At 38.2% G+C, this 23,328-nt stretch overlaps 1 protein-coding gene across 1 annotated transcript in view; it reads left to right on the plus strand.

Annotated features, from left to right (window-relative positions):
* The window catches only part of cd151l (CD151 antigen, like), a 37,092-nt gene extending 16,559 nt beyond the window's left edge, over window positions 1–20,533 (plus strand). The window contains exons 4-8 of the mRNA XM_051135139.1: window positions 7,923–7,997; window positions 8,074–8,178; window positions 10,099–10,260; window positions 18,241–18,327; window positions 20,177–20,533. Of these exons, the coding sequence (XP_050991096.1) occupies window positions 7,923–7,997; window positions 8,074–8,178; window positions 10,099–10,260; window positions 18,241–18,327; window positions 20,177–20,236 (489 nt within the window). The 3' untranslated portion in view covers window positions 20,237–20,533. The remainder of the gene's footprint in view (window positions 1–7,922; window positions 7,998–8,073; window positions 8,179–10,098; window positions 10,261–18,240; window positions 18,328–20,176) is intronic.
* The last annotated feature ends 2,795 nt before the right edge of the window (window positions 20,534–23,328 follow it).

A 23,328-nucleotide genomic window follows, 5' to 3' on the forward strand; every position in this document is an offset into this window, starting at 1 on the left:
AGTCACTAGCATGATTTTAGCATGACTAGCAAGTCGCTAGCATGATTTTAGCATGACTAGCAAGTCGCTAGCATGATTTTAGCATGATTTTAGCAAGATTTTAGCATGATTTTAGCATGAAGCAAGTCGCTAGCATGATTTTAGCATGACTAGCAAGTAGCAAGCATGATTTTAGCATGATTTTAGCATGATTTTAGCATTAGACTAGCAAGTCGCTAGCATGATTTTAGCATGAGTAGCATGATTTTCATGACTAGCATGATTTTAGCATGATTTTAGCATGAAGTCACTAGCATGATTTTAGCATGATTAGCAAGTTTTAGCATGATTTTAGCATGATGACTAGCAAGTCATTAGCATGATTTTAGCATGACTAGCAAGTAGCTAGCATGATTTTAGCATGACTAGCAAGTCGCTAGCAAGATTTTAGCATGACTAGCAAGTCGCTAGCAAGATTTTAGCAAAGTCGCTAGCATGATTTTAGCATGACTAGCAAGTCGCTAGCATGATTTTAGCATGACTAGCAAAGCTAGCATGATTTTAGCATGATTTTAGCATGACTAGCAAGTTTTAGCATGATTTTAGCATGACTAGCAAGTCGCTAGCATGATTTTAGCATGACTAGCAAGTCATTAGCATGATTTTAGCATTTTAGCAAGTCATTAGCATGATTTTAGCATGACTAGCAAGCATGATTTTATGATGAGCATGATTAGCAAGCATGCTAGCATGATTAGCATTTTAGCATGACTAGCAAATCATTAGCATGATTTTAGCATGACTAGCAAGTCATGATTTTAGCATGATTTTAGCATGATTTTAGCAAGTCGCTAGCATGATTTTAGCATGATTTTTTAGCAAGTCATTAGCATGATTTTAGCATGATTAGCAAGTCGCTAGCATGATTTTAGCATGACTAGCAAGTCGCTAGCATGATTTTAGCATGATTAGCAAGTCGCTAGCATGATTTTAGCATGACTAGCAAGAAGTAGCATGATTTTAGCATGATTAGCAAGTCGCTAGCATGATTTTAGCATGACTAGCAAGTCGCTAGCATGATTTTAGCATGATTAGCAAGTCATTAGCATGATTTTAGCATGATTAGCAAGTCGCTAGCATGATTTTTAGCATGATTAGCAAGTCAAGCTAGCATGATTTTAGCATGATTAGCAAGTCGCTAGCATGATTTTAGCATGATTAGCAAGTCGCTAGCATGATTTTAGCATGATTAGCAAGTCGCTAGCATGATTTTAGCATGATTAGCAAGTCGCTAGCATGATTTTAGCATGACTAGCAAGATTTTAGCATGACTTGATTTAGCATGATTTTAGCACATGATTAGCAATTTTAGCATGATTTAGCAAGTTTTAGCATGATTTTAGCATGATTTTAGCAAGTTTAGCATGATTTTAGCATGATTTAGCAAGTCATTAGCATGATTTTAGCATGACTAGCAAAGTCGCTAGCATGATTTTAGCATGATTAGCAAGTCGCTAGCATGATTTTAGCATGACTAGCAAGCAATTAGCATGATTTTAGCATGATTAGCAAGATTTTAGCATGATTTTAGCATGATTAGCATGATTTTAGCATGATTTTAGCATGATTAGCAAGCATGATTTTAGCATGATTTTAGCATGACTAGCAAGTCATGATTAGCATGATTTTAGCATGATTTTAGCAAGTTTAGCATGATTTTAGCATGATTTTAGCATGATTTAGCAAGTCGCTAGCATGATTTTAGCATGATTAGCAAGTCATTAGCATGATTTTAGCATGATTAGCAAGTTTAGCATGATTTTAGCATGATTAGCAAGTCGCTAGCATGATTTTAGCATGATTAGCAAGTCGCTAGCATGATTTTAGCATGACTAGCAGCAAGTCGCTAGCATGATTTTTAGCATTTTTGATTAGCATGATTTTAGCATGATTTTAGCATGCTAGCAAGTGATTTTAGCATGATTTTAGCATGATTAGCAATGATTTTAGCATGATTTTAGCATGACTAGCAAGTCGCTAGCATGATTTTAGCATGACTAGCAAAGTCGCTAGCATGATTTTAGCATGACTAGCAAGTCATTAGCATGATTTTAGCATGATTAGTCAAGTCGCTAGCATGATTTTAGCATGACTAGCATGATTTTAGCATGATTTTAGCATGATTTTAGCAAGTCGCTAGCATGATGATTTTAGCATGATTTTAGCAAAGTCGCTAGCATGATTTTTTTTAGCAATCGCTAGCATGATTTTAGCATGACTAGCAAGATTTTAGCATGATTTTAGCATGACTAGCAAGTCGCTAGCAGCATTTTTTAGCATGACTAGCAATGATTTTAGCATGATTTTAGCATGATTTTAGCATGATGACTAGCATGATTTTAGCATGATTTTAGCATGACTAGCAAGTCGTTTTTAGCATGATTTTAGCATGACTAGCAAGTCGCTAGCATGATTTTAGCATGACTAGCAAGTCGCTAGCATGATTTTAGCATGATTTTAGCAAGTTAGCATGATTTTAGCATGATTTTAGCATGATTTTAGCAAGTCGCTAGCATGATTTTAGCATGATTAGCAAGTCGCTAGCATGATTTTAGCATGATTAGCAAGTCGCTAGCATGATTTTAGCATGATTAGCAAAGCAAGTTTTAGCATGATTTTAGCATGATTAGCAAGTCGCTAGCATGATTTTAGCATGACTAGCAAGTCGCTAGCATGATTTTAGCATGACTAGCAAGTCGCTAGCATGATTTTAGCATGATTAGCAAGTCGCTAGCATGATTTTAATGATTTTAGCAAGTTAGCTAGCATGATTTAGCATAGCATGATTTTAGCATGATTTTAGCAATGACTAGCATGATTTTAGCATGATTTTAGCAAGTGACTAGCATGATTTTAGCATGATTTTAGCAAGTAGCTAGCATGATTTTAGCATGATTTTAGCAAGTCACTAGCATGATTTTTAGCATGATTTAGCATGATTAGCAAGCATGATTTTAGCATGATTTTAGCAAGTCGCTAGCATGATTTTAGCATGACTAGCAAGTCGCTAGCATGATTTTAGCATGATTAGCAAGTCGCTAGCATGATTTTAGCATGACTAGCAAGTCGCTAGCATGATAGCATGATTTTAGCATGACTAGCATGATTTTAGCATGATTAGCAATGATTTTAGCATGATTTTAGCATGATTTTAGCAAGTCACTAGCATGATTTTAGCATGATTTAGCAAGTCACTAGCATGATTTTAGCATGATTAGCAAGTCGCTAGCATGATTTTAGCATGACTAGCAAGTCATTAGCATGATTTTAGCATGACTAGCAAGTCGCTAGCATGATTTTAGCATGACTAGCAAGTCGCTAGCATGATTTTTAGCATGACTAGCAAGTTTTAGCATGATTTTAGCATGATTAGCAAGATTTTAGCATGATTTTAGCATTTTAGCAAGTCGCTAGCATGATTTTAGCATGACTAGCAAGTCATTTTAGCATGATTTTAGCATGACTAGCAAGTCGCTAGCATGATTTTAGCATGACTAGCAAGTCGCTAGCATGATTTTAGCATGATTTTAGCATTTTAGCATGATTTTAGCATGACTAGCAATGATTTTAGCATGATTTTAGCAAGATTTTAGCATGATTTTAGCATGAGCTAGCAAGCATGATTTAGCATGATAGCAATTTTAGCATGATTTTAGCATGACTAGCAAGTCGCTAGCATGATTTTAGCATGACTAGCAAGTCGCTAGCATGATTTTAGCATGACTAGCAAGTCGCTAGCATGATTTTAGCATGACTAGCAAGTCGCTAGCATGATTTTAGCATGATTTTAGCATGACTAGCATGATTTTAGCATGATTTTAGCATTTAGCATGATTTTAGCAGCAAGTCTAGCATGATTTTAGCATGATTTTAGCAAGTCGCTAGCATGATTTTAGCATGACTAGCAAGTCGCTAGCATGATTTTAGCATGACTAGCAAGATTTTAGCATGATTTTAGCATGATTAGCAAGACTAGCATGATTTTAGCATGATTTTAGCATGACTAGCAAGTCGCTAGCATGATTTTAGCATGACTAGCAAGTCGCTAGCATGATTTTAGCATGACTAGCAAGTCACTAGCATGATTTTAGCATGATTAGCAAGTCGCTAGCATGATTTTAGCATGACTAGCAAGTCGCTAGCATGATTATAGCATGATTAGCAAGTGATTTTAGCATGATTTTAGCATGACTAGCATGATTTTAGCATGATTTTAGCATGACTAGCAAGTCACTAGCATGATTTTAGCATGATTTTAGCAAGTGATTTTAGCATGATTTTAGCATGATTTTAGCAAGTCGCTAGCATGATTTTAGCATGATAGCAAGTTTTAGCATGATTTTAGCATGATTTTAGCATGATTTTAGCAATGTTAGCATGATTTTAGCATGATTTTAGCAAGTCGCTAGCATGATTTTAGCATGACTAGCAAGTCGCTAGCATGATTTTAGCATGACTAGCAAGTCATTAGCATGATTTTTATGACTAGCAAGACTAGCATGATTTTAGCATTAGCAATTTTAGCATGATTTTAGCAAGTCGCTAGCATGATTTTAGCATGATTAGCAATGATTTTAGCATGATTTTAGCATGATTTTAGCATGATTTTCAAACTAGCATGATTTTAGCATGACTAGCAAGTCGCTAGCATGATTTTAGCATGACTAGCAAGTCGCTAGCATGATTTTAGCATGACTAGCAAGTTTAGCATGATTTTAGCATGACTTAGCAGTCGCTAGCATGATTTTAGCATGATTAGCAAGTCGCTAAGTCATGATTTAGCATGATTTTAGCATGATTTTAGCATGAATGATTTTAGCATGATTTTAGCATGACTAGCAATTTTTTAGCATGATTAGCATGATTTTAGCAAGCATGATTTTTAGCATGATTTTAGCATGATTTTAGCATGACTAGCGCTAGCATGATTTTAGCATGACTAGCAAGTCGCTAGCATGATTTTAGCATGCAGCATTTAGCATGATTTTAGCATGATTTTAGCATGATTTTAGCATGATTTTAGCATGATTTTAGCATGATTTTAGCAAGTAGCAAGTTTTAGCATGATTTTAGCATGACTAGCAAGTCGCTAGCATGATTTTAGCATGACTAGCAAGTCGCTAGCATGATTTTAGCATGACTAGCAATGATTTTAGCTAGCATGATTTTAGCATGATTAGCAAGTCATTAGCATGATTTTAGCATGATTAGCAAGTCGCTAGCATGATTTTAGCATGACTAGCAAAGCTAGCATGATTTTAGCATGACTAGATTTTAGCATGATTTTAGCATGACTAGCATGATTTTAGCATGATTTAGCAAGTCGCTAGCATGATTTTAGCATGATTTTAGCAAGTAGCATTTTAGCATGATTTTAGCATGACTAGCATGATTTTAGCATGATTTTAGCATGCATGATTCGCTAGCATGATTTTAGCATGATTAGCATGATTTTAGCATGATTTTAGCAAGTCACTAGCATGATTTTAGCATGACTAGCAAGTCATTAGCATGATTTTAGCATGACTAGCAAGTCGCTAGCATGATTTTAGCATGACTAGCAAGTCACTAGCATGATTTTAGCATGATTAGCAAGTCACTAGCATGATTTTAGCATGACTAGCAAGTCGCTAGCATGATTTTAGCAGCATGACTAGCAAGTTGCTAGCATGATTTTAGCATGACTAGCAAGTCGCTAGCATGATTTTTTAGCATGATTTTAGCATGATTTTTTTAGCATGATTTTAGCATGATTTTAGCATGACTAGCATGATTTTAGCATGATTTTTTTAGTTTAGCATGATTTTAGCAAGTCGCTAGCATGATTTTAGCATGACTAGCAAGTCGCTAGCATGATTTTAGCATGACTAGCAAGTTTTAGCATGATTTTAGCATGACTAGCAAGTCGCTAGCATGATTTTAGCATGACTAGCAAGATTTTAGCATGATTTTAGCATGACTAGCATGATTTTAGCATGATTTTAGCATGATTTTAGCATGATTTTAGCATGTTTTTAGCATGATTTTAGCATGACTAGCAAGTCGCTAGCATGATTTTAGCATGACTAGCAAGTCACTAGCATGATTTTAGCATGACTAGCAATCATTAGCATGATTTTAGCATGACTAGCAAGTCATTTAGCATGATTTTAGCATGACTAGCAAGTCACTAGCATGATTTTAGCATGACTAGCAAAGCATGATTTAGCATGATTTTAGCATGACTAGCAAGTCAGCTAGCATGATTTTAGCATGATTTTATAGCAATTTTAGCATGATTTTAGCATGATTTTAGCAAGTCGCTAGCATGATTTTAGCATGACTAGCAAGTCGCTAGCATGATTTTAGCATGACTAGCAAGTAGCTAGCATGATTTTAGCATGACTAGCAAGTCGCTAGCATGATTTTAGCATGACTAGCAAGTCGCTAGCAAGATTTTAGCATGACTAGCAAGTCGCTAGCATGATTTTAGCATTTTAGCAAGTCGCTAGCATGATTTTAGCATGATTTTAGCAAGTGATTTTAGCATGATTTTAGCATGACTAGCAAGTCGATTAGCATGATTTTAGCATGATTTTTTAGCAATCACTAGCATGATTTTAGCATGACTAGCAAATTTTAGCATGATTTTAGCATGACTAGCAAGTTAGCATGCATGATTTTAGCATGATTTTAGCATAGATTTTTAGCATGATTTTAGCATGACTAGCAAGTCATTAGCATGATTTTAGCATGACTAGCAAGTAGTTTTAGATTTTAGCATGATTTTAGCAAGACTAGCATGATTTTAGCATGATTTTATGATAAGATTTTAGCATGATTTTAGCATGACTAGCAAGTAGCTATAGATGATTTTAGCATGACTAGCAAGAAGATAGATAGCATGATTTTAGCATGATAGCAATAGATAGCATGATTTTAGCATGACTATAGATCGATAGAGCATGATTTTAGATGACTAGCAAAGATAGCATGATTTTAGCATGATAGCAAGTAGATAGATGATTTTAGATGACTAGAAGATAGATAGATGATTTTAGATGATTAGATAGATAGATGAGATAGATAGATAGATAGATAGATAGATAGATAGATAGATAGATAGATAGATAGAGATAGATAGAAGATTTTAGATAGATAGATAGATAGATAGATTTTAGATAGATAGCAAGATAGATAGATAGATAGATAGATAGAAGATAGATAGATAGATAGATTGGATAGATAGATAGATAGATAGATAAGGTTTGAAGATAGATAGATAGATAGATAGATAGATAGATAGATAGATAGATAGATAGATAGATAGATAGATAGATAGATAAGGTTAGAAGATAGATAGATAGATAGATAGATAGATAGATTCGTTATTAGTTAGAAAGAACATAGATATCTTAAAGCTTAATTGAGTATCTATGGCTTCTAGCAGTTTACATTAAACATAGTTCAAACAGACATGGACTTTTGGTCAATGAAAGTCTATGGGACTTTTTATGATTTTTAATATTAATTTTTAAGAAAACCGTAACTCAAACCAGTCTGAAATATAAGATATAGCACACTAAGTCAGAACAGTATGAAGATCTGACCCGAGTTTGGAGTATGTAGCTTGAACGGTCTAGGAGGAGTAGGTGTCCAAAAAATTTGCGGCCAGAAAAATAAGAAGAATAATAATAAGTTTAAATAGGATTTCAGTAAGTTGGCTTTCCCAAGCCAACTTAATAAGAAGAAGAAGAAGAATAAGTTTAAATAGGATTTCAGTAAGTTGGCTTTCCCAAGCCAACTTAATTATAAAAATAAATCATTATGATCGGCTTTGTTTGATATTTTTCCAGTGAGTATAAGTTGTTTAATATGTATTGTCTCTTTCCTCCCATTGTCAGTATTTTGTTTTACTGCTGTGTATCTTCCTACTGGAGATTCTGGCTGGAGTTTTGGCCTACATTTATTACCAGCAGGTCAGTTACTTGTTCTTTCACTCATCGTTTGCTGTGTGTTTGTGTCTGTCATTGTCATGCTTTGTGTTTTTTGTAGTTGAATGAGGAACTGAAGGAGAATTTGAGGGAGACCATGGTTCAGAAATACCATCAGCCTGAGCAGGAGCATGTGACGAAGGCTGTGGACAAACTACAGCAGGAGGTGGGACAACTCTCTTTTTGCTAAAATGCATTTATTATTTACTATTTACTTGCGTGTTGGGTATAGACAACTCAGAAGTGAAGAGTAGGAAACTCAGGTGTCTCTTCAGCAAGATTCTTTATTGAGAATATGCTGTTGGACACTGTAGTCATGAAGTCCAATTAAGGGAAGTGGAGATCAGGTGCTCTAGTCATGACCTAACACAGAATACAAATGGTGCAAGCATTTGGAGGAATCCATCCCTACTCTGGTGTTTCACCAGGCCGAGGCCAATCATATACTTTATCATTGAGATAGAAGTCCACACTTACAATAAAAATGGCTACAACTTAAAAAAAATAAAAAAATGGGGCAGGGGCACCAAGACCCACCACAGACAAGAGGTAATAGTTTCAGTTACTAGGATTGTTCAGCTTTAACAATTTGAAGATCAGTAACTGATAGAGACCTCCTACTATTAACTTTGCTTAACAGAATCATTTATCTGATATCCTGGTCTTCATCCTAAATGCCAAACACAATGTACAGCACTTCAGCTTTCTATGTGGTGTTATGACAAGACATATCTTAAAGAAGTAATTAAATGTGTATTCCTACATTCCCTGTTTTGAGAGTTCTAATAACTATCACATAACACAAATGTAAACCTTCTTAATTCCATGCTTGTCAACCTCCCAGTGCTTGCAAGTCCCATTTAAAGGACTTGTAACTTGTAACTTGTTCTGTGTCATGTCCTTGCTTTATGTAAGTGTAGTTTTTTTTCTTCTTTGTCTTTTTCAAAACTGTTGACACATTTAAGACAAGGGGTGGTAAAATATAAACTAGGGATGCATCGATGGGCCGAAATCAAAACCAAAATTTCTGGATGCTCTTGGCCAGAAACCGAAACAGAAAATGCTTTGTAATACCCATTTACTCTTTTAATAAATAATGTAAAGTAATTTTGTAGGACTTTTTCAATTTAACTCAATAAGTTTAAAAAACACAAGCCAATAAAATGATCACACTTTTACTGAAAGCACAATAAAATGGGACAGAAAGTATAATATTGTCAGAGAAGCATTATAGCAGTGACAGCGGCAAATAAATCAAATTATTCAAATTCTTATAAAAAACTGCTGAAAAGGAGACAACAACCGAACAGGAGAAGATCTTCACAAGGACTTGTACCATGACAGAATAACATTGTCATAGACATCTAAGTGATGTATAATGTTATGTTGTATAATAAATTATAATACGAGGATACTAGGTTTAGTCACAAGCTCTTTTGAATGGTTTTGATTGTTTAAATATTTGTAAAACCCACAAACAGACATAACAATGACCAATGGCACTGATTTAAAATAATAGTAATGAAATATATTAGAGATGGGAAGTTTTTGATAATTTTCCACGGCAACCCTAGTGTGCTGCGGCACAGTGGCTGGGAAACACTGCCTTAAAGCATGCTGCTGCATCTTCCACATCAGAATGTCTATGCCCAAGCTGTTTTGCAAAGTTTTGTGAGGTTGACGATGGACAGTGCAGAGCTTTACTCTAATAAAAGGTAATCTAATTACAGTAGTCAACATTTGAAGTGGATCAAAACCTTTCATCAAAGTTGTCCTAAAACCATACCTGTTCTTGTCTTAGGACAACTTTGAACTTTTTTTTTGATCCACTTCAAATGTTGACTACTATATTTGCAGCCTAATAGACATTTATCATCTAGCACCTTTTCAGGAGTATCAGCTGTACCACTGTATACAGCAGCTGACTGACAAAACATTTCAGTATATTCATTTGCTTACTCATCTGTTTTCTACAAACAACAAGTGATCCTTGACCAGTCTACATTTGGACCAACAATGTTCTTTAACATTTAAGTTATTAACAGTTGTTCCTACATGGGATAAGGATTGTTTTTGTTTCTGTCAGTTCAAGTGCTGTGGCAGTAACAGCTCCTCTGATTGGTTGGAGAGTGTTTGGATCCGCTCCAGTAATGCTGACGGTCGGTCGGTCCCTGACAGTTGCTGTAAAAGGCCAGTCATTGAGCTGTGCGGTCGGAGAGATCACCCCTCAAATATCTATAAAGTAGAGGTGAGTGTGCTACAAATTACATCCTTGCACTGAACAAAAGGTGAAATTGTTTCTGTTGGATAATATAGGCACTTTGGCACATTAAACCATACAAATGCTAAATTAACTTTCCCAGTAAAGTTTTCTTTTTATAAGGCTTTCTGTACTAAAATGTACAGGTGCATCTCAATAAATTAGAATGTTGTGGAAAAGTTTATTTATTTCAGTAATTCAACTCAAATTGTGAAACTTGTGTATTAAATAAATTCAGTGCACACAGACTGAAGTAATTTAAGTCTTTGGTTCTTTTAATTGTGATTTTGGCTCACATTTAACAAAAACCCACCAATTCACTATCTCAACAAATTAGAATATGGTGACATGCAAATCAGCTAATCAATTCAAAACAGCAGAGGTTTCCTGAGCCTTCAACAGTTCTGGGGAAAATTTGTATAGATATGATGCTCTGTTATTTATTGTGTGTAAATGATTGTTCTAATTATTCTGTACTTTCATTGTGTCCGATTGATGTGGAGTAACAATTTGATGATTTCATGTTAAATTAGTAAATAAAAGATTGCTCTGATCTGTCATATGATCTATTAGGGCTTAAACAGATTGCAGTTGATCCATGATAGTACGAACCAGGTCCAGACCCCACCGTTCAGCATGTGATTTGCAGATTCATTTGCCAATTTACACGTTCAAGCTTTTTAAAACCACAAGAAGAAACGAGATAGAACTCAATTTGTCACTTACGCTCTGTTCTTGCACACATCCAAAGCACGTACAAGCACAGAGACATGTTTCAGACAGCGCGGCATTCCGAGTTGATTGCTCAATAAAAAGTGAAAGTTAAAAAAAAAAAAAAACTAAGTTTTCTAATGCTGCATTAACCTACTTCAACATATGCCGATAACAGTGTATAACTGTCTACAATTAGAACCACCCCACTGAGGCTGGGGTCAAGACACTTCACCCCACTGAGGCTGGGGTCAAGGCATCAAGAGCCACCACACACAGACAGTGTCAAGGAATTTGGCTACAGTTGTCGTATTCCTCTTGTTAAGCCACCCTTGAACCACAGACAACGTCAGAGACGTCTTACCTGGGCTAAGAAGAAGAAGAAATGGAGTGTTGCCCAGTGGTCCAAAGTCCTCTTTTCAGATGAGAGCAAGTTTTGTATTTCATTTGAAAACCAAGGTCTTAGAGTCTGGAGGAAGGGTGGAGAAGCTCATAGCCCAAGTTGCTTGAAGTCCAGTGTTAAGTTTCCACAGTCTGTGATGATTTGGGGTGCAATGTCATCTGCTGGTGTTGGTCCACTTACCAAGAAATTTTAGAACACTTCATGCTTCCTTCTGCTGACCATCTTTTTAAAGATGCTGATTTAACTTTCCAGCAGGATTTGGTACCTGCCCACACTGCCAAAAGCACCAAAAGGTGGTTAAATGACCATGGTGTTGGTGTGCTTGACTGGCCAGCAAACTCACCAGACCTGAACCCCATAGAGAATCTATGGTATTGTCAAGAGGAAAATGAGAAACAAGAGACCAAAAAATGCAGATGAGCTGAAGGCCACTGTCAAAGAAACCTGTGCTTCCATACCACCTCAGCAGTGCCACAGACTGATCACCTCCATGCCACGCCGAATTGAGGCAGTAATTAAAGCCCTACCAAGTATTGAGTACATATACAGTAAATGAACATACTTTCCAGAAGGCCAACAATTCACTAAAAATGTTTTTTTTATTGGTCTTATGAAGTATTCTAATTTGTTGAGATTGAATTGGTGGGTTTTTATTAAATGTGAGACAAAATCATCACAATTAAAAGAACCAAACACTTAAACCACTTCAGTCTGTGTGCATTAAATTTATTTAATACATGAGTTTCACAATTTGAGTTGAATTACTAAAATAAATGAACTTTTCCATGACGTTCTAATTTATTGAGATGCACCTGTATAGTCACCACTCATACATACAGCTGGTCAAATTATCAAATATTTTCTAAAGAGAATACAATTAAACTAGTGAGAAGGATGTGTGTTAACTGCTCTTCAGCTGGTGGAGCAGAGAGATGGGATTGGAGAATGTAGCTGTGGTCTAGAAGAATGTATTAGAAAGATTATGTATGAACTAATCATTAATTATTTGTTAAGAACTACAGACCAGGTTGAGTTGAGAAACCACGGAGTATTAGAAAATAAAAAGTATTATGCTGACAAAAACTAAAAGTCAAAATCAATAAGAGGAGTATGGATAATGCTTGAATGTGAAACTGATGATCTGGGAGACTGTGTTGGACAGTTGTCTCCTGGAGGTTGTGAATAAAGGAACTTAAATCAAGATTTGACTTAAATTTGGCATAGTCAAGGGTCTTTTGTACTTTACCGGACTGTGAAGTGACACTCTCTCAAAGAATCTCTGAGCTGGCCAGAGGATTTTCTGTAAGAAAGATTGCATTTAGAATTCAGGGGTACCCAGCATGGATCACAAAAGGAACATCTGGTGAGTAAAGTATTTTCCATCTTCCAGTTACACTGCAGACTAGTTATAGAATAATTCCAAGAATCTGGGACGCAGCCATACAGAGACATCTGGTAGTTGATAGAATAACAACAACTTGGAGTTTGAGACTCCATGGCAGTTGATTGAAGCTATGATATTATGAGTGACATCTGAGCCAGATGAAAGTTAGAGGAGGGGAGCTGTAGCTGAAGAGGATGAATGTGAAACCAAAACCAAAGATCCACAAACAACTCCCTTACCACCACCTTATCCAGCAAGATCAGAATCTGCATCTGCGCCTCTCTACTTAAATAGTAGAAACATAAGTGCTTAAGGTCTAAAAGCCACATACTTACTCTACCACCCTTAACAACCCCCATGTTACAGGTTTCCACAGCCAGATGGAGCAGTGAAAAGAACAAGCAGGGGATATGCATATGAAAAATGTATGAGATGAAAGACATTGCTGTCATGAAATGCACATTGACACGGAGTAGAGGATCCAAATGCAGTGGTTTATTAAAGGGGTAATCCACAACCGTAATTCAAAGGCATGCAAAGGGTCATACACAAAGAGGCAATCAAAAACAACCACAGAGTAAGGTGCTGATGCAAACAGAGTAATCCAGAAAACAGGCGGAATTACAAGAACCAGGAAAACAAGACACAAGAACCAGGATTAAAGGCTTAGAACTTCAGTTGTGACACATACAAGACTTAGCAATGAAGGACAGTGAGAACTGGGCTTATAAAGTTTGAGTTAACAATGCTAATGAGACACAATTGTATGCAGCCAGTGATGATGAGTCTGGGCAAAGGATTATGGAAAATGTAGTTGGTGAGGCAGAAACAGTCTGGGATGGAGTGCCCTCAAGTGGACAACCAGGACACTCTAGCCAGTGATTGTAACATAGCCCCCCTCCTAAGGAACAACTTCCAGATGCTCCTCCAGGGGTCCGAGAAGTCAAGAAATGAGGCGGAAACAGGGGGAGGGATGGAGGGCCAGGCCCATGGACAGGTAGAGGAACTGGAGCTGGCAGAGCAGGAGGCCATGGCAGAGCCAGCAGAGCGGTAAGCCTCCAGGGCAGAGCAAGAGACCTCCAGGGTGGAGCAAATGGAGCAAAAGAGCTCCAAGGTGGGGCAGGTGGCCACCACAGCAGAGCAGACAGGACTGAAGATCCCCATGGCGGAGAAGATGACCACCAGAGTGGAGCAGATGGACCAGAAAATCCCTCAGAGGAGCAGATGTCCACCACAGATGAGCAGACGGGACTGAAAATCCCCACGGTGGAGCAGATAACCCCCAGGGTGGATCTAATGACAACTACAGTTGAGCAGATGGGACCAGAGATCCCCACGGTGGAGCAGTTGACCACCAGAGCTGAGCAGTGTGACTGAAAAATGCCCACAATGGACCAGTAGACCACCAGGGTGGAGATCATGGAGCTGAGTCAAGTCACTTTGGTAACACTTTATTTTGATGGTCCCTTTTGAACATTCTGTTGACAATTAGTAACACTGAACCTACATGTCAACTAAATCTCATTAGTGTTAGTAGACTGTCTGCTAAATAGCTGCTTATAACTCTTTATTGTGATGGTGGCCCAACAGACATTCTACTGACTATAAGTAACTTTGCAAGTACATGTTAACCTAATCTAACCCTAACCCTACCAGTCTACTAATACTCTACTAACACTTTAGTGAGAGTTAGTAGATACGTAGGTGCACTGTTATTTATAGTCAACAAAATGTGTTAAGGGGACCATCAAAATAAAGTGAAACCGTCACTTTTATTTATATAGTGTTTATAAAGTCGGTTCATCATTGATTCAGTGACGTCATCGTCTAGTTCAGTTCAGTTCAAATGATTTCTGTGCAATCAAGTCGATGATCTTGCCGGAAATTTAGTATCCCCAACTAAGCAAGCCAGAGGTGACAAAGGTAAAGAACCAAAACTCCATCTGTAACTGAAATGGAAAAAAAAAAAAAAAAAAAAACAGGCTCAGTCAGGGGGCCAGTTCTCGTCAGATTGCGCTGTGGACTCATCCGGTTCCTGTGGTCTTGTGCCGATGGCCATCTAGGTGACGAGGTCTTCGCTGGTGAACCGTCTCTGGGGCTCATCTAGTTGTCATGGTCTCTGCTGACATTCTGCTGATCCACCATCTGGACTGGATACAGACTGCATCTGGATGGCTACAGTGACCTCAGAATAAGAATGATATGTAGTGTAGATGCCATTCTTCTTATGATGTATCAAGTAATTTGGGTCTTATGAGAAGTGTTCTTGGTTCCGGTTGACCTAATTAATGCAGCCTAGCAGTCCTTTAACAGATTTGAAAAATGGAAACGTGTTGGTGTTTTATGTGTAAGCCAGGTTAAAGAGATGGGTCTTTAATCTAGATTTAAACTGACAGAGTGTGTCTGCCTCCTGAACAACACTAGGTAGATTGTTCCAGCTTTTGGTCGCTAAACAGGAAAAGGATCTGCCACCCACAGTTAATTTTGATAGTGTTAGACAGTGATTTAGGTTATTACATGCAGAGGTTTTTGGTCCAGTAATTAACACCGCTGTTTTGTTTTTTTTTGTTTTTTTTGTTTTTCAGAATTTGGCAGTGGGGAATTACTATTCATCCAATTTTTTTATAATCAGCTGTGCATTCTGTTAGTTTTGCAAATTGGTAAGCTTTGTGGTATGGCAAATTGGTGTGTTTCTAGATTATATCTCTCAAGGGTAACATGTAAAGTGTGAAAAGCAACGCAAAAAGTGTAGAGAGTACCAGAGGGGTTAGAAACGACCCACATTCAAGTTCAGATCGTGTCAGGACAGGTTAGGAGTTAAGAGACGGCCTCCATGGCCATGACAGGACAGCCAGAGATGCCAGGGATGGCCTCCTTGGCCTTGACAGGACAGAGGCAGCCTCCATGGCTGTGGCAGAATAGGTAGAGTTCAGGGACGGCCTCCTTGACCATGACAGGACAGGCAGGGAGCTCAAGGACGACCTCTGTGGTTGAGACAGGACAGGTAGGGAACTCACAGGCTGGCACCAACACAGGACTGAGCTCTGGGCCTTGAGTGAGCTCTGGAGCGGATTTATAGATTGGAGTGGACTCATGAACTGGAGCAAGTACTGAAGTGGACTCTGGAGCAGACTCATGGGCTGTAGTGGGTGCAGATGCCACCTCCGCCAAACTGAAAGCCAGCATCAAACACCATTAGACTGCCTGGATGCCTGCAACCTGAGCCAGAAATGAAGCATTTAATGAACCCATCCTGTGGAACAGGAGATAAATCTTTTGACTGTGCTCTAGCAAGAATAGAAAATAAAAAAAAATTAAAAAGAGCACTGACTTCTTCCATGGTTTAGGGTTTGGTGGTGTAAGGCCTGAAAAATTAACTGTGCTTGGAGGCATAATGGGGCCAATATAGAGGGTGTTGCTTAAAAAGCTGCTTAATTTTTGTAGAACTGAACAGATTTTTTTACTTTAACTTGCCACCAAGTTAAAAACTAACTTAAGGTTAACAATTGTTCCACTTTTTTTAAACCGTAGTTTGATCTGTGTGTGTGAGTGTGTGTGTAAGAGAGTTCATTGTTTCAGAAACAAGTTTAACTTAAAAGTTTAAGTGAGCTTTATTGTCATTCCTCCATATGTGGAGACATACAGAAGAACAAAATGCCATGCCTCACCAGACTAATGTGCTACATATGTAAACATATATAAACAGCTATATAAACAAACCATAAAGAGGTATATAAACATAACCTACAGTGGGTACGGAAAGTATTCAGACCCCCTTAAATTTTTCACTCTTTGTTATATTGCAGCCATTTGATAAAATCATTTAAGTTAATTTTTTTTCCTCATTAATGTACACACAGCACCCCATATTGACAGAAAAACACAGAATTGTTGACATTTTTGCAGATTTATTAAAAAAGAAAAACTGAAATATCACATGGTCCTAAGTATTCAGACCCTTTGCTGTGACACTCATATATTTAACTCAGGTGCTGTCCATTTCTTCTGATCATCCTTGAGATGGTTCTACACCTTCATTTGAGTCCAGCTGTGTTTGATTATACTGATTGGACTTGATTAGGAAAGCCACACACCTGTCTATATAAGACCTTACAGCTCACAGTGCATGTCAGAGCAAATGAGAATCATGAGGTCAAAGGAACTGCCTGAAGAGCTCAGAGACAGAATTGTGGCAAGGCACAGATCTGGCCAAGGTTACAAAAAAATTTCTGCTGCACTTAAGGTTCCTAAGAGCACAGTGGCCTCCATAATCCTTAAATGGAAGACGTTTGGGACGACCAGAACCCTTCCTAGAGCTGGCCATCCGGCCAAACTGAGCTATCGGGGGGAGAAGAGCCTTGGTGAGAGAGGTAAAGAAGAACCCAAAGATCACTGTGGCTGAGCTCCAGAGATGCAGTCGGGAGATGGGAGTAAGTTGTAGAAAGTCAACCATCACTGCAGCCCTCCACCAGTCGGGGCTTTATGGCAGAGTGGCCCGCCGGAAGCCTCTCCTCAGTGCAAGACACATGAAAGCCCGCATGGAGTTTGCTAAAAAACACCTGAAGGACTCCAAGATGGTGAGAAATAAGATTCTCTGGTCTGATGAGACCAAGATAGAACTTTCTGGCCTTAATTCTAAGTGGTATGTGTGGAGAAAACCAGGCACTGCTCATCACCTGTCCAATACAGTCCCAGCAGTGAAGCATGGTGGTGGCAGCATCATGCTGTGGGGGTGTTTTTCAGCTGCAGGGACAGGACGACTGGTTGCAATCGAGGGAAAGATGAATGCGGCCAAGTACAGGGATATCCTGGATGAAAACCTTCTCCAGAGTGCTCAGGACCTCAGACTGGGCCGAAGGTTTACCTTCCAACAAGACAATGACCCTAAGCACACAGCTAAAATAACGAAGGAGTGGCTTCACAACAACTCCGTGACTGTTCTTGAATGGCCCAGCCAGAGCCCTGACTTAAACCCAATTGAGCATCTCTGGAGAGACCTAAAAATGGCTGTCCACTAACCTTTACCATCCAACCTGACAGAACTGGAGAGGATCCCCAAATCCAGGTGTGAAAAACTTGTTGCATCTTTCCCAAAAAGACTCATGGCTGTATTAGATCAAAAGGGTGCTTCTACTAAATACTGAGCAAAAGGTCTGAATACTTAGGACCATGTGATATTTCAGTTTTTCTTTTTTAATAAATCTGCAAAAATGTCAACAATTCTGTGTTTTTCTGTCAATATGGGGTGCTGTGTGTACATTAATGAGGAAAAAAAATTAACTTAAATGATTTTATCAAATGGCTGCAATATAACAAAGAGTGAAAAATTTAAGGGGGTCTGAATACTTTCCGTACCCACTGTATATAAACCTGCACATACAGTAGATAAGCTGTTGAAGAATGTAATCCAACTATACATATACTTTACATTAATACTTTTTTTCCTTTGTGTCCTTGTTTTTATTTTCAGGGTGGCTGCATCACAAAGCTGGAGAACTTCATTCTGAATCACTTGCAGATCATTGGTGCAGTGGGGGTGGGCGTAGCCTGTGTGCAGGTCAGCTAAAACACTGCAGAGTGTGTGGGGGACACATGTACTGTTTTGTAGTTGTGTAAATAGTACTACATTTAAAATGGAAATGTAAAATTAAGAGAATACATGGGCACTTTATATGGCGCTCTCTTTAGAGCAGGGGTGCCCGAACTCAGTCCTAGAGGGCCGCTGTCCTGCAGAGTTTAGCTCCAAACAAAGCCCAAGCTTTATAGAGGGAAGAACAGGTGGAGATCGTTCACTTGATGAGTCTCCTAGCCACACCCACTGGCCAGCCGTAGCAGGGAGAATAGGGGACCCGTCACAAATACACCTGGACCAACCAAGCAAGCTCTACTAGAAACTTCCCAGCAGGTGTGTTGAGGCAAGTTGGAGCTAAACTTTGCAGGACAGCTGCGGTGATAAATGCTACAGCTGTTGCTTTTAATAGAGAAAAAAATGGTTTATGGTTAGATGTAACGATTACTGGTTTGACGACAAATCATGATAAAATTTCCCACGGTTAGTATTACCGTTTCGTATTTTAATTATCATTAAATCCGTATTTGATTACTGCAATTTGAACAACTGATGATAAATACTGTACGGCACAAAGCACAGTTTTAAGTAACAGTCTTTAACAGTAACAGTAACATTTGCACACAGCATGCAGAGTAGTTTTGTTTTGTGTGAAAAGACAGTGGATGTTTTAAAAGAGTGCTAAGGGCGTAAGGGCAAACTGTTGTTAAACTGTTGTCAGTCATGTTGTCTTTTAAAATCTGGACATCGTTGGTAGGCTACTGTTGTTGTTTTAGTGATTATGCAAACAAAAAGTCATTTTATTTGTTGTTTGTTAATTTTAAATATAAAACTTGAAGTGATTTATGCGTCAGTATATTTTGAACATTTTCAGTACATTTGAACAGTACCGTGATAATACTGATATCCGTGATCATTTTGGTCACTATAATCGTGATCAGAAATTTTCATACCGTTACATCACTACTCACCACGTGAGCAAAAGGTACTTGAATATGTTTCAGAAAAACCTATTTTGGACGTCAAACTATTTAAAACAATTAAAAGAATGAAATGCAAAATGTAATGTAAAGATAGCATCAGTTGCTTTCGTGACAAACAAAATGTTTAAATGCTGAGCCCAAGCAATCATCCCAGAAGTGTCCCAAGTGTCATTTTGTCAACATCTAGATAAAGCAGCTACAGTGAAACACAAACATGTTAAGGATGCTTTCATCCCCTGTAAGGTAGACTCATATTTTGTGAGTCTAATTTCAGTGTCAGTAGAAATAGATGGGGATGGTATTGGATAGTTGGTGGTTAAATGTCTTGACTCTTACGTTTCTAACATTTAGCCTGTTGGAATGCTGGAAAGAATATGCCCAAACATGAGACCTTTTCTTATTCAGAATTTTATAGACAGTGTGGTGATGTCTTGATTCAGTGTCTTGCGCTTAAATATTTAGCTTATAGATTAGGCAGGGGTGACCTATGTAAGTGTCGACGTACACAGTTGGATGTCTTTTATAACCAAACATTTCTATGTAGAAGTAATTATGAGGAGACAAGGAAGTACACCATGTAAAAATGCCAGACAGGAGAGGTAAGAGGTCATAAATATAGTCATAAATTTACATCTGACCAATACATGGTTGACACATCCTGCCATGTCAATCAGGGGTCATAAATTAAATGGCTTTATATCATCAGTTTAACACATGGTATATGGTATATGGTATATGCTACAACAAATGAGTAGTTCTGTTCATATTATTTTTGCTATGACTGTATGTACATTTATGATAGTGTTTGGAATTGTATTAATATCAGGCTTTTCTTCTCTTGTGCGTCCTTTCAGATTGTCGGCATGTTTTTCACCTGCTGTCTGTACAGGAGTCTGAAATCAGAGCCATACTGAAGAGACACAGCTCTACTACAGCATTAATCAATGACCATCATTCTCTACAGAAATTTCAAGAAAATGTTTGAGGGTTCTGCACACCATCAAATCAATTTTAACTCTGCATGGGCACAGACACATATATACAGTAATAAATATAGTGTTTTATGATTTTATGGTTATTCACACGTCTGTACTACTGAACTAAAAAGCTTGTTCTGATCCTTTTTTGTAAGTGACTTTATTATTCTTATTGATTAACTTAAGTTTGGACTGTATTTTATATATGAAACATTTTATGTTCTTTTTTTTTTTCTTCTTTGTATGTGTGTACTCCAAGATCCTCAATCAAAATATAAAACCTGTGCCACAAAAACTTTTGTTTTTTGTTCCAGTTGATCCTGCCTTGTAATTTATGCACCACTAGCAGCACCAGATATAATTGCAAAAATACAATTCAGAACATATGAAAATATAATGACAAAAAAGCTTGTTGAATTACACAAACTGCATTTTTTCTTTTCAGAAATTGCAGGTGAAATATTGCATGTTGCATGTGAACTGAATGATCATTGCATAAAAATACAATCATGTACAAATTGCAGTCGCCAAATACTGGTAATGGAGTATGTTTTTAGCCTGGTGAAAAAAGAAGTGCACTTTTGGCATACTTGATATGGAAATAATACACTTATTACTATATATTTACATTGAAGATCTTCTGCGGTGGAGTTAGGAAGCTCTGTTTCATCTTCTCAGCCTAGTTCCTCAGGGTTTCCTCAAGGTTTATGTCTTGGTCCTGTTTTGCTCTTTATATATGCTCCCTCTGGGTTTAATCTGTCAAAAATATATTGTTGCTTATTGTACAGCTAGATGTACAGCTTTCTGTACATCTAGGCCCCTTAGCCACTAATGTCTACACTTAAGCAAGGAACCTTGGTGTCATTTTTGATTCTTAAAAAGTAACACTGAAGAATTTTGTCTTTTAATGACATGGAAACTGATTTATGCTTTTATTTTATCCAGATTGGATTATTGCAACTCGTTATATTTAGGGTTGTCTAAAAACCTGCTCTCACAGTTGCAGCTAGACTGTTGATGGGCATAAGGAAATGGTACAGCATATCTCTGGTACTGGCTTCTCTGCACTGGCTTACAATACTTGAGACATGATCCAGTATCTTATTTGCATCCACCAGCCAGTGTTGTTATCCCTTACCCCCTTTCCTGCATGACTCGAACAGCTGAAAATCTTCACAAAGTTGGACCTTTGCAAACACCTACAGATTAATTCGCATGAGGGGGATGAGTGGAAGACAGCCACTCACACGGGGACGGTATCTGGTAAAGCCATTCAGTCTTCCAGGCCTTTATCAGTCCCTCGAGAGGGTGTAGCCATAGACCCCTCTAATGGCCCTTTTCCACTGCGTGGTGCATGCCTTTCCATGATGTTGGTTTTAAGGAGTGGGGACACTGGCTAGAAAGAGCATGTCACCCACTCCTGGTCATGACAGATGATCATGAACTCGGATTATATTTAAATTGCCAAAAGCCTCAATCCTCAGGATTCTTCAGACTGTTCTGTTACAACCATGGCATCTTCTTGATGTACAGACTGCCAATAGAGGGCTTCATTTCCAGAGTTTTTGCTCCGTCTCTCACAAACTATCTTCCCCATAGTCCTCTGCCGGGACTCATTTGCCTCTCACCCCTGTTTCCTATCACTCCTTGACTATTTATGCTCCCATATCCTCTCTTTCTTTGAGATTTCATAAGCTAGCCAGCAGTTATGTGTTTTCATTTGTATTGTCAGTTTTTCTGTGTTTGACCTGTGCCTGTTATCTCAGGTTACCCTGCCTGCTTGTGGGTTTTGGACAGTATTTGCCCATTATTCTCTACTTTTCTTTTGGTTAGTGGATTGTACATGTTTGCCTGGTCTGACTGAATTTTGTAATCTAAACCCCTGCCTGTTTTTGTAAAATGGCCTTTGTTTTGATTAAAATGCACATGGATCCTAACGATCCCAACCGTCAAAAGGTTCTCTATGTTTTCTGTTTCTAATTACAGTATTTATAGCCACTGAAATGCTCTCAAGCACTTGATGATTTGTGTCTGCAACTTCCACTTATTGTGATTGTTGTGCTATTGCTAGTGATGTCAATATAGCTACACATTGTCAGGACTCCTGGCTTTTATTAGTTTATTTGTCTCACCTGCCATTGCTCTTTATTCTGCTGATTTAATGCCCTACTTATTCCCCTTGTGTGGGTTGTTCTGTGCCAGATTGTTGTTTGCCCTTGAGTGCTCAGCATTAAGTTGTTTTTGTCAGTTTGTCCAGTCTTGTTTTTTCCTGTTGGCTCCAGGATTCTCTCCCTGTCCTGCCCTCCTTCTCTGTCAACCTTCTGCTGGGCTTCTTCCACCTAATTTATGCTCCTGGCCTGCCTGGGATCTTGAGGTTTCTTCTCCAGGCCTGGTTCTGTTGGATTTGACAACTGGATCTCCCTCCTACCTGACACTGGCCCTCCAAGCCTGTACACCTGCTAGTTCCTGGAGACTTCATCTTGCTACCTCTGTCATTGTAAGCTTTTCCAGTGGCCTGGTCTACTTCCCTCCTTATTTCCGGGTACTGACTGCCCAACTGGCTTTGCCCTCTGCCTGTACTGACTTCAGCAGTAGCCTGCACCTTTGTGGTTTTGCCTCCCAGATTTTCCAGTCATCTGGTGACTGTTGCCTGGCTAAGGATTTCTTTTTTTTTTTTTTTTTTTTTTTTTTTTTTTTTTTTTTTGTATTTTGGGCTGTTTTATTTTATTTTTTTTTCTGAGTTTGCTTTTTCAAATAAACCCATATTATTCACTTTCATTTGGGTTACTCTGTTACTGATCGTGACACATATAGATAACCCTGAAAATAATACCAATAAAGAGCACCTTTGATCTCACCCAGCACGCGGAAGGACCTACCCACAATCATGGACACACAGGTCCACTAATCAGTAAAGGTCTAATCATCTAAAATATTTCAAATGATACAGCACAGACCGATTAATTTTTAATTTTAATATGATGATCTTTGCTGATCTCAATCAATAAAAAGGTTAATAAAATCACACC

This window comes from Labeo rohita, chromosome 18 (genome assembly GCF_022985175.1).
Source record: "Labeo rohita strain BAU-BD-2019 chromosome 18, IGBB_LRoh.1.0, whole genome shotgun sequence".
Lineage (NCBI taxonomy): Eukaryota > Metazoa > Chordata > Actinopteri > Cypriniformes > Cyprinidae > Labeo > Labeo rohita.